The following is a 13,234-nucleotide window of genomic DNA, read 5'->3' on the forward strand; positions in this document are numbered from 1 at the left end:
TTTTTCTAGAAGAGGCTCCATCTAGTGAAAGAAAATGAGTGCTTTACTACTTAGCACATCTGCCAATTCTGCAAGATGAACTAAGCACAGGTTTAGTACAAGTCTGTGATGCTGTTCCAGGACTGAAGTTAGGCAGGATGGGGCAGACTAAGGGCTAGCCCTGTGCAGATGTATTTATAGTATGAACCTTAGAGCAGTGCCAGAGAGCACAGTCAGGCTCCTCTAGCTTTGACAGAATCAATGCCATAGCTGTGTAAATCCTCTTGTTTAGCTGACCTAATGCAAATAATACATATACAAAGCCTATTGGACAAGTAGTTTTATAAGTGATTCTTTTATGTAACAGCTTTTTAGATTTGTATGTGACATTCAGCATTCAGTAAGAGCTCACAAAATACTCCTCTCACCTACACAATAATTTACTCTACATAAACACAACACTTTACTCCTTACACAAGTGATTTGTCCAGACCCAAAATATGAGGGAAATAATCTGTTTACTTGTATAGCACAAAGGTTTGTCTCTAGTTTCAATACTTATGTCTAAACAGATGTTTTAAATTAGCTGAATTCTTGTCTGCTGTCATTGTTTAGCCTGAGGGAGATGGAAATACACATATATACATCTTATTTGGCTTTTGGGATTTATTATTATGCGAAAGACAACTTGATTTTTGAACTGACAAGAAACAAAAGGAATTTAATCTAAGATAAAGAATCTCAAAGAAAAAGATATATTTCCATCTTCCGCTCAAGCAGGTGATCAGTAATATGGCTCTTACATGCATTTACATGCTACAACTTATAAGTGAGTCACAAAAGGCAGATCATTTTTCTCTCCTTTTTGTCCCCAGCTGCTCACCCTGCCTTAATTAACTACTGCTTTGAATGCAGTTCCCTCTTCTTTCCGCGCATACTGTCAAAAGACCTCAACTGAGAAAAAAAATTACTTTAAATCATCTTCCTCTCTTCAGTGATTCATATACTCATAAACTTATGCCTTGCTCAGATGCCTGTCCTAGATCCCGCTCTGTTTTTTTGCATTTTAGTCAAATGCCTCAATCAAATGCCCGTGAAGCTCCTGTGTGGCTCCATGCCAAAGATAAATCTGTATTTCCTCTATATACCATCCAGCTTGCTTCCATTCCTACATCTTTCTTTCTAATGTCTTGTTGTCATCTTCCATTTTTTGTACTGTGATCATTTAGGGCTGGTCTCATAAAAGCTCCCTCTGGTTTTATACAAAAGCTTTCCTCTCTCCTTTCCTAAACGGCATCTGTTTGTGCCACCTCCTCATAGGTCTCCTTACAAGAGATTATCTAGACACCAAGATTTACAGTCTAGCCTCTTATCATTTGCCTTCTCTAAGAAATATAACTAAAATTATCTAGCATGAAATACAATCTCATGAAAGTCAATTTAGAGTTTTCAAACAGGACAGAAGATTAAGCTGAAGCCTAACAGAAAGACAACCATGAAGTGTTGTTCCTTCATCATGCAATTTGCTTGTATTTTATAAACTCTCATTTCTTCCCAACTTTCCAGACTAATTTTAAATTTCTGCAGTTAACACTACTCCATTTTTTCCTTAAGGAAGAGAAGGCTTCTAAGGATTAAATGCCCATGTGGACTGTCCCCTTGTGGGGGACTCAGTAGGAGCTCTCCTCCATCATACACATACTTTGCCCAGATTACTTGGGTGTGGGCACACTGGAGAAGCCAGAGCCCAGTAGTCATTTACAAAAAGAGGTAACCAGGACCACTGTTACATTGGTTGTCCCTTTCTTTAATTCCTAGCACAGCTTGGCTTGGGAGAGGACACCCACAAGACACTACTCAAGAGACAACTGATGTGGGGAATTACGGTTCAAGAGCTTTCTGAGGCATAATGCCTACCTTTTGTATATTCTTGCATTAGTGCAATCTATACCTGTCTCCAAACACAAGATGATAATATGACCCTATATGTTCGTGCTATGTAGGCTTTTTGTATGAAGTTTTGAAAAGTCTGATGCTGTATAAATAACAGCGTATTCATCCAGGACACGAGCTGTGCCAAATAATCTGTTAGTACTAAATAAGAATCTTCAAGGTTGCACATTTTCTTGAGAATTGTTTCCAGTCCTCTTCTAATGTAGGTTTGTGTTTGCATAGTATTTGGAAATCCTGTATATGAGGATCCCAGAATGCTCTAAAATATTTTGATAGATTGTTCTTGAAATCAAAACATTTTACCTGAAGGGCATACTTTGCTTGGGTGGAAAATAAAAGCTCATTTTCTTATGCAAAACAACTCTGTGGTATCCTGAAGACACATGGAGTTATTAATATGGAAAAAAATTTTTTTTTGCGAGTTGACCATGCTGTGCAGTGCTATTGAAAGGGAGGAATTTACATAGTACTGTGATTAAAATGTATTTGCATCGCGTCTGACAGGCGTTTTCATGTTACTAGAATGCCAGCAGTGCTCAGATCATCTTGGCTTCTCCCAATATAAGAAATGCAGTCAAGTCTCTTTGCTTGAATTGCTTGGACCAGCAGGACATTAACTTTTTTTTCTGACAAGGTTACGTTATACAACACTATCCAAGCAAACCTGGGTATGGAATGGATTTAACAGAGGCCTAGTGCTGAAGGGCAATAACACACTGAACCTGATCCAGGGGAAACACCAGCACACCAAACCAGCTACTGGAAAGCGTGACCTTTTCTCACATTGTACTCAGGTGAGTACAAGGCAACCCTTTTAGGAATACATATAAGTTGAAGTGATTTATTAGGTTAGTATGCCAAAAGTTTGAATATAAAGAGTTGTTTTATACTGTCTCTTGAGATTAGTATCTATCTCAGATGTGGGTCACAGGAACAAAAAATGGCATGCCTTATTCTCCTAAACAGCCAAAAGCTTTTCATAATGGAAGATAACTCAGTGAAACTAATGCCTAAGGATAGCTAAAGAATAAAAAATGAGTATCAGTAAAAAGTCAAGCAGTAAGCCTAAAAGTTCAGGAGATTTAAATATTTAATAAATCAGTACTCCTTAGCAAGTAATATTGACAAAGAAGGAAACATTCAATCGATGGATCCACATTCCCTTTCCTACAGTTCTAGTTCTTTTATGGCCTGTCAAAGGCAGGGGACTCAAAAAAAAAAAATCCATAGCACAGTCCTCAGAGTCACAGAAGCATTAAGCCAGAGGCCTCACAGTTGAAGTTTTTAAAATGCAATGAAATTAGCTGAGCAGATAAGAGCCTGAGCTACTCTTCAAGCCCAATCTGGGTTATTAGTGACATGAAGCTGCAGATATCATCAGTGTCAGCTGGATCCAAATTTCTAAAAAGTTTAGAAGTATTCTACGTGCAATTTCAATCCCATCTCTAGTATATATTCATATTTCTTTTTGTTTGCTTGATACTGTTTATTATGAATAACTAATACATTTTACACAAGCTGCTGATGCATTTGTTTTAACACTGAGATCACTTTTTCTCTATGAAATTTCAGTAAAATATTAGAGTTTCTTTCCAAAAATTATTAACTTCCAAGTAGAGGTAGTATACGACAATAATACCAGCTACTTTTTATGGGAAGAGTTGACTGTGCCTAGCTTTGGTTAGTGTACTTGGGATATTTTTACTGGGATAATAATAATAATAACAACAACAATAATAATAATAATAACCCTATTACCTGCTGTGTACCTGAAATACAATCAGCTTACGTAGACTAAGAAGTCACTGAACAGTATGTTACACAGTGGTAAAAATCCCTCACAGCTTCTTTGTGGTTTTGTGAATTGTGATCAGTACCCCATAAATGCAAAAGCAATCCAATTGCATCCATCTAGTTATTCTGTGTGCTAGTCAGAATACTTGTTTATAAGATCCTTTTCTGGCTGATGTTAGTCTTCTAACTTAAAAATATCTATCAGCACTGAAAACCTTCAGGGTATGGTCATTTCTGTATTATTCAGCCATCAAGTAATTAGATAAAAATTTTAAAAAATGCATCTGTTGCACTGTTTGGATTTATTTTTTTTAAAAAAAGTACAATATCAGATGATTATAAAAAAATAGGCACAGATCCTGCAACCCTCCCTCTCATAAATAGTCTCACAGGAGTTAATGGGACTATTATATAACAAGAATGATATTACCTCTTAAAAAATATACAATAAGTCAGTTTATAATCACAGTTCTATGGTAGGTGAATAGTATAATCATTGGGATTAGACAGAGTGTAAACATCAAGAAATTAATGGAATCATCCAAGAATAATGTACTACTTAATTTGGTGTCATCTCTGTTCTCACAACTGCACTGACTTTACTGGAATTACACCAAGGAATCTGGAGGAAATTTGCATCAGGCCTTTATCTAGAATTTTGTTATTTGGCTGAAAATTCAACATTTATTTTGAACTGTTCCTAAGTCTTGGCCACTTGTCAGTGAGAACCTAGGGCACGTAAAAGCAAAGTCCCTTCCTAAAAATAACAAGACATAGCAATGCAAGTAAATGCCTGCACGTATTTGCAGAACTTCCTGTTTGCTACAATGGAAAGGTAGACCATCAATCACAAAATGTAACAATAGAGAAAAAAAGTACTATTTCAACAGTAATTGACAAAGAGACAATCTCACTGCTAGAAAATTCAAATTGTAGTTATTTACAGTCTGCCAGGCTAGAAACTCTACAAATGAATATTGTTTGGACTTTGTATTATGTTTATCCCCTTTTACCAAAGCTCAAACCTGGTACTGAATCAGTCATAAAGGATTTAATGTAAACACAGATGCTGAAGGTTTTCTCTCCACTTGTAAAATGCTGGTGTGAGTCTCACTAGTACAATGGTCCTGTCTGGTACAGTGTTCCAGTCCGCAGTACATACTCTGTGGGAATAAGAGAAAATAACTGATTAAATAAAATAAGAAGCACTGCAGAGAATCAGGATGATAATTCATATTTCTCTCCTTCTGTTACAACTTTCAGAAGCAAGTGGATGCAAAGGTAAGAAACTGCAGAAAGGATTCATATTTTGCTGCCAGGAATCTTTTTTAGTATTATGTAGGATTGAAAAGGGTATCTTGGGTCATCATTTCTAGTTTTCCATTGTCAAGGCAACAATTTAAAATAATCTCTTTCATAAATATATGAAGATCTATCTTTGAAGTAGAGAGAAGTAGAAAGGACAAAAATTCTACTGGGAAACTGTTAAAAACACCACTTTTTCTGAAGCCTTCTTCTGATTTCCAGCCTAAATTTATTCACTGGCTGTTTACATACATTTTTTCTTTTGCCAATATGATCATTAAGCTGTTATAATTCTCTTTTCTTTCTGGGTTACCCCTCCATATTCACAGAGCAATCATAGCTCCTCCTTGCTTTCATTTTACAGACAAACTGAAGTCTTTTATTTTTCTCCTGCAAGACTACTCGATTCTCCCAATCATCCCAGTAACAAACCTTCCTATATTTGTTCCCATCTGATTTCAACTTTCTGGAGCACTATTGACCAGATTCACTAAGTTTTGTCCCATGTAAAGTTCATCAAATAGTTTGGCCTGAAACTTCTTTTACAGATCCACAAAAGGTGAAGATAAGGAATAACCCTTTAACATTGCCAAGGTCAAAATGTGGCATGTGGTGCTTGGGTTTTCCTTTCTTACCTTAGAAGATAGACATAGCTAAAATAAGAAAAAACTGTGTCCTCAGTGAGGCAGAAGGCAGCTTTCTATGTGGCTGTACCATATTGGAAAATCAAATGGGACCTAAAAGTTTGAGCCTGCTCTACTTGGTATAAAATATTTTAACTGAGAAGACAAAAATCCCTTATTCTGCAGGCTGGAACAGCTGGATCCCAGTTCCTGAACCACTGGAAGTTTGTTAATATCAAGTGGAGATGTTGAGAATCAGGAAGATCAGTGGGATGAGTAAAGGGTTAGGCAGCAGGACAAGATCTGGAGGGAAGCAAGAAACCAATCAATAAGTGACGGACAGCAAGGAACATACAGAGAAAGAAAAGAGCTGGGGAGATAAAAATAATTATCAAGAGCAAAAGACAAAATTCTATGAAAATGTTTTTGGGGCAGAGTGATGGTCCTAGAAGATGGCACATAGAATGAAACCACAATAAGAATAGAAAAAAAACACTGCAAAAAACACTGCACTGAAGGAACCAAATACTGCATGATCCCATTATTTGTAACAGCATCAATGTGCAAAGGATGGCCACCCTAACATTCTTTGGTCCCATTGTGATAACTCTTGTATGAGTAAACAAAAGAGACATTGGCTCAAGGGCCTTAGATCTTCAAGATGTATAAGGTGATGGGTAAGCTTTTCAGGAGTAAATAATTATAATGAATAATTTTCTAGTTATGTGCACTGAACCCATTTTCCTTTTTTCTTTTCCACAGTCAGCCAAAGGGTCAGTAAGAAAAATCACAAGGTGATTTCTCTGTTAAGATATTGTACAGAACATAAATATGTCTTGAGAAGTATTTGCATATAAATTGTCTTTAATTAAAATTACTCGTGGTGGATTAAATTAGGATGGCCACTGTTAAAAAATAAGCCATGTTTCTGAAAGAAATAGTTTAAAAGGAAGTGTTAAAAACAGTTTGTCAATTTGTATTGTACTGTTTGGTTATTCACATGCTAATTGTATTGTTCCTGCTGTCACATTACCTTCAGCTTGAAGATCAGTCAGAGAAAAGAAATTCTGCCCTACCCGTGACAGTCAGACAGTGGAACAAAAAATGCCAGTGAAGTGAGTTGTTGTTTATGGCTATTTTAATTGTAGGAGATTTATGGGATGGGATGATCAACTTTTGAATAATCTGGACAGTTTTTAGTTTCCTTCCCCATTTAAAGTGGATATGGTTATTTTGATTACTTGTTGTCAGCTCTGCTTGCCATTCCCATTCAAGTAAGTCCCATGAGATCAGCGGGATCATTCTCTGAGTGATAAGTAAATATTAAACCAAATAATATTACCCATAAGGGAGAGAAGCAGAATTAGGTTCATGCCGCCTGTTTTGTCCTGGTGTTTCATTTTTCTTTTTTGTTTTACAAAAAAGCTAGTAAATATTTATTGAACAACCTGAAAATTTGTTATATATTTATAACAAATTATTGTTATAAAAGTTTATTACAGTTACTAAAACAAATTCTCTGATTAATTCCATCAGCACACAATGTCTCACAAAGTACTATATAATGCTACATTTAGTTTTCATTTGTGTTTTCAATATAGATGTGACTGTAGTCGCACTCTAGTTTCCTTCATGTATGTGTGCATATATATGTATAAATATGCATAATTTCATTATTTTTGTTTAAATATAATTTTGTGCAGTCTGGATACAAATAAACTGACAGTTACAAAAAAAGCTTGGTTGTTAAAGGTGTCAGTGCCTCATTCTATTTTATTAATTATAACTATAGCTATGCAATATGGTGACACTATCATATAATCTCTTTATAAATTTGCAATTAGAAAATACCATTACTGGTGATTCTGAGAAATGGCTGTGAAATACAGCTCTCAAACTAACCTGTATACTTCAGAACAGGGTTTTGACAGACGACCTCTCAGAGTCCCCATAGAAATATTAAATATTTTTTACAGAATTCTAGGGTGGTTTTTTTTGGTAAATATTTTATACAGAACAAAGTGTTTGGCCCATTTAACAGACTGCAGAGCTTTTTAGCTACTAAAATACCTATTTTTTTAAGTTAGTATATACACTAGCAGAAAGTCAATATTTAGCATAAAGGTCATTTCAGATTCCAGTTGGTCAGATAAACAAAAATGTAGTGAACTTCAGTTCAAAGGTTACTTTAAAATGCTCTCCTGATGGATGGGCATCTTGTCAGCCTTGAGAATACATGGCGCTCATAATGCTACTGTAAAGGAAAGAGCAGCACAGCATGTGCAGGCAGGTGTTGTGTTTTTGCAGAGCCTTTTGCATCCTGCTTTCCACTCATACAGATTTCCCACCTCTCAGTATTGTGGACAGTGTCTGTCTCTGGCTTGTGATGCTTTGCTGAGCCAAGGATGCCTTGCTCTACTTTTGATTAGGAGGAACTCATGTCCTCCCTAAGGATTGTGAATATAATACCTAGGCACAATTTAGAAAAGAATTACACACCATGAGTTTGCATGCCTGAAACCAGAAAGACCAACTGAGTAAAACCTTTCAGTATAGAATGACTAACCTCCATGAAAATTAAGTTGTGAGGTTTTTCAAATGGAAATAGAGTCTAGTCAGAAAATAAGATCTATCTTTCCAACAAAAATCCTGGAATTTATTTTGATTTTGCACTGACACAAACCAAAATGTTTCCAAATTTTCCAATTTCCCCTTTCTTAACCAGCAAATAGAAGCAGAGATGCACACAAATCATTCCAGAACTGCCAAGATGCCAAATGACTACTATATTCACATAGAATGTAAATTCAGTTTCAAATCCCCTTGCCTACCATAACCTATAACAAGATATATAACCAGAGGATTAGAACGCTGGTTTCCTCTCTGTCTGATTAATACTTCTCTACTATTTGTATAAAATGTAACACTTTCAACAAAAGCAACATGAGAGTTATTTAATGAGATCTATTTAATTATTACCTACCTTCACAGGTATTCTTTCAGGTATTCTAGAGTTGATTTGTCTCCTTGTCTCCTTATAAAAAAATCTGTATTGGAAATGGAGAAAAAAACCAACCTAATCAATTACTTTGCTCTGGCCTTGCACTTTGAACTACTTGTTTTATTTCAAGATCTTCCAAAAGTTCAAAATACTAGTAAAACATTCTTCATTACTCTTAAACATTTAAGTTTTTTTAAAAAATTATATGCATTAATTTTACTAAAATTTAAAAAACGTTGAGGTAAAACCTTCTATTGAGTCTGTTCTGAGTAGATGATAGGGTATCAACTCAACAAAATTTTTCATCTTTTACCACAAGTCTCTAGAGTTTAGAAGAACAGAATAACACTTGAAATTTCTAGCTCAAAAATTTTGGCTGAGGACATTTATAAGATTTGAAAATATTTTTTCAAAATTTTCCTTAAAACAACTCTTTCAAAAACATTTCAGTTACAAATCACTGAACTGAAGTTTATTGAAGAAGTATGCTCCCTATTATACAACAATATGTGAGCAAGATGACCAGATTTATTTCTGCTCATCGCTGAATGGTAGATATGAAACTAATGCTCATTTGTGGATGCCTGAGGCTGTAAACTGACCAACCACCAAAAAACTGAGAAAATCAAATAGAAAAACTGGCATTCAGGAAAACATGCTGACATCTCCATCTGTGTGTCTGACATTTCCACAAAATGCTTCATTTTCAAGTAATTATATTCTTCCAAGGTTTCATGACAAAAAGTGGAAGCAATAACAATAATGCTGGTAAAGAAGGTTGTTTTTCTCTGCTGAATGTTTAAATTAAGAACTCATACAATGGTAATTTTAATCAAAACATAATTTTGCAGGAAGACAGGTTTCTTTTCTCTATGTAGTCTATGGACTAACTTGAATATGAATATGACTATCCTTCCCAAGTTACCAAAAAAAAAAAAAAAATTCCATCTAGCGTGCAGTTCCCTTATCCCTTTTGCCTGTCAGATTGTGCAGCTGTCCTCTGAGAGCCTGCACGCTAAGCCTTGCTTCTGAACCAGCCTGAACATCTTCAGAGCACCCAGGGTCCATTTCATAAGAGCAAGGGTCCGTTTAGTTCCATGTCTCAATTCTAACAGAAGCCTACAGCAAGTTACAAAGGAAGAGCCAAAACTATGAATTTACTCAATTTTTTTATACCACTGATAAACTGAAATAATGCCCATTTATCCTACCACCATTAGCATGATAACTTTTTAGATAATTCTACTCATTCCAAGCAAAAAGTATCATATAAATTAATGGTTAATCCATTTGAACTTGAGAAGAAATTCAGTGCACACTCTAGAACATTAATATTCCTCCTATGCTTTTATTATAGTTCAACCAAATGCAAGCATTACTGCTATCTCCTGGATGAATAATCAAGTTATCAACATCAAATAATGCTGTACTTTATGGGTCTATATTGTTCTCTACACTCTTTAAAAAAAAAGTCACACTTTTTGTTGACTTTCTGTTATTCAGTGCATAGGGTAACATGAATTACTCACCCTATTCCCTCAAGGAGATAACCAAATAATAGACTAGCTACCACAGACTGCACAGGCAAAGGATCACAATGCTATTTTCAAGGATAGATGCTGTTTCCACAGGTCAAACGCTGGGGAAACAATGGCCTGGTCTGAGTCTGTGGATACACTACTAGCTAATAAAGGTAAGAAATAAGTGAAAAATATTTTTTAAAAAATGTGTGTCAACCCAATGCACAAATTTTGCTGTTTTTCATGTTTTCACACTGCTGTCCGGTTCAGCTCTCCATGTGCTTTGAAGCACTCCAGAGCTACTGCTGGAGGCACGTGAGCTGCTGTGCTGAAAGGCAGGGGGGGCATGTTTCTTCAAGGTGCGAACACAATATATCTTTGGGCCAGTGTTTAAGAGACATTTAAGAAGGCAGAAGTGCTCTGAAAGAGCTTTGTTTTATGAAGATAACTGTTGTTAAACTCTCCGTGCAATGGTTCTGTTTTTCCTATTTTTTAAAATAAAAAAACCACAAGCCTTTTCTTAGGTATTCCTGTTACAAAGAAATACACATGCTGTGCATTGACTTTAAGTCAAACAAAAAATGACTGTTTCTAATATATCCAAAGTCACTTGTTCAAGTGACATTCTTACTGACCTGAAACCCCAAACCACATGTAACTTAAAAATTCCCTTGCCCCTACCTCATTTTCCTGCAGTAACTTTGGGCCTGGACCATGGGGGGTGCCTCCACACTGTTTCTGAATATCTTTAACATGACTAACACAAATAAATTTGGGTGCTGTCAGCTTTCTTTTCTAAGAACTTGTCATTTTGGATTAATTCTAAAACAATTTCTTCCAGACAAACCTTTATTTATTTTTTTTTTTTTTTTTTTTTTTTTTTAAAGTAAAAAAAAAAATGCCAAAGAAGTAACGAAGAGTCCATCTCTTCATCCAACTCTTAAGCATTACTTGAAAGGAGATGGAAACGCTATTTAGACAGACTAACCTCAGCTCCAAGAGGAGCACACTACCACAGTATGACTTTATTTTCTGCTTGCTTCTTAGACCAGGGGTCAGCCTCAAATCCCTATTTTCATAGTCACTACAACTCTTCTTCAAGACCAGAATCTCCAAGATCCCCCTTTGACAAGTGCGGCAGTGCTAGAAACCAAACCACGGCAGGCAGGTTTTGAGAGCATTCCTCAGCAACTCTCTGAAAGAATTCTTTTAGTTACCTTATCATTGCTATAGTTTCATCTATTTATCTTTTCCACAACAGCCTCTTAAGACTAGCTGCTGGCTGACAGGCAAAACAGTATCAAATGCATAAGCTACACTATATATACTGCATATATGTACACACACGCAGATGTTATATACATACATATCATCTGCATTGGTCTTTCAGTTTTCCTCTACCCATTATCTCATGCATTTTTCCCCAGACGGCTTGGCAGCTTTTAGGACATTTTTGAAGTCAGAGTTCAGCGAGGAGAATGTGGAATTCTGGCTGGCCTGTGAAGACTTCAAAAAAACCAAGTCCTCCACTAAGATTGCCTCAAAAGCCCAAAGGATTTATTCTGACTTTATACAAGATGATGCTCCAAAGGAGGTAAATAGTTTTTTGTGCGTGTGCTTTGGGTACTGAGGATGGGAAAGTTCAGATCTAAATCCGAGAATGACAGAAAATACAATTCAACTTGGCTGTACTTCCATTTTTGTGTCAATTGTTTACCAAGTAGTAAACAGTATGTAGACATCTGTGAAGCAGAGACCTGTTGTGCTTTATACTTTGAATATGTTCTTCACACAGGCCACGGGTTTATCTCACCTTCTGAAATTTCTACCTTAAGATTTAAGGACATACATGTTCAATGTAATTTGTTTTCTCTGATCATTTTTATAATGCAATAAGCACCATTTCCTCTGTATTTTAAGTACTAGTATATTGGAATGTTAATGATTGTATTTGTTCTTTTGTACAGGTATTTTTGACATGATGAAAATTAAAATGCAAATTTGCAGAAATGTCCATCACAGCATTCAATTTTATGATTATTTTTAAAATGCTTACTGTGAAGGAACAAATTGCTAATAAATTATTGTTCACATTTTACTCCCTAACAAACTTTTACACTGATGCTTTTTGCCTTTCATAGTGAGCATGTTTTGAATGTCCCCACATCTTACAGATGATGGAAATCCATTCTATTATTACTAAAAACAAAAAAATCCTTACAAAATTCATAAGGCCAAATCCTAGAGCAATGCTGAGCACTTTCATCTCTAATTTACTCTCTGGTCATTGGTACTTCTCTAGGATTTGGTTTGGCAAAAAGAAGAGATAATCAGAAGCACATTTTCCCCTTTTTTCCAGTGATGCCATGTTTTTAAGAGCCAAATAATATTAAGAGTTCAGTATGCTAGAAAATGAAGGGATAACCTTCCTCCTTATTTGCATCAGCCAGGGTGTTGTGGAGGAGATTCAAATGCAGACTGTGTCCTGTACATGAAGAGACCTCAGCTTTACAAACAAACTGACATTGGTTTTATCCCTCCTTTCTTTCTACAGATAAATATTGACTTCCATACCAAAACCCACATCTCTCAAAATATCTCCGAGCCCACCCTCAGCTGCTTTGATGATGCTCAGAGGTTAATCTATAGTCTCATGGCAAAGGACTCTTTTCCCAGGTTTCTGAGGTCAGAAGCATACAAGGAACTAGTAAAGAAGCAACAGAATGGAAATCAGAAGAGATGGCTCCCATTTTTGTGAAAAGATACCTGAGGGATTATGAATTTGTAAATGTCTCCCATTGCAACTCAGTACAAACAATATTTTATTAAAGTGATTATACAAACCATATTGCAATAAGAATTACCTTTGACAGCTTGTTTTTAAGTATAATATGCACATGATACTTTCTCATAAAGGTGGAGAAATAGTCAAGAAATAGAATGGAATATGCTAAGACTTTTGAGCTACCTTTTTAGTAAAGAAGTTTGCCATTAATAATTTTTCCAGTACTTTATTTGTCAAAGTGTTTTCACATTTTAAGCAATCTGTTTTGGTTTTC

The 13,234-nt window shown here is 35.7% G+C and overlaps 1 protein-coding gene across 1 annotated transcript; it reads left to right on the forward strand.

Moving 5' to 3' along the window:
- The first annotated feature begins 6,758 nt into the window (after positions 1-6,758).
- On the forward strand, positions 6,759-12,933 carry RGS21 (regulator of G protein signaling 21). The gene is made up of 4 exons (XM_009972128.2): positions 6,759-6,769; positions 10,272-10,348; positions 11,603-11,769; positions 12,730-12,933. The coding sequence occupies exons 1-4, from the start codon at positions 6,759-6,761 to the stop codon at positions 12,931-12,933; spliced, it is 459 nt and encodes a 152-aa protein (XP_009970430.2).
- The last annotated feature ends 301 nt before the right edge of the window (positions 12,934-13,234 follow it).

This window comes from Tyto alba, unplaced genomic scaffold (genome assembly GCF_018691265.1).
Source record: "Tyto alba isolate M040663 unplaced genomic scaffold, T.alba_DEE_v4.0 Super-Scaffold_1000006, whole genome shotgun sequence".
NCBI lineage: Eukaryota > Metazoa > Chordata > Aves > Strigiformes > Tytonidae > Tyto > Tyto alba.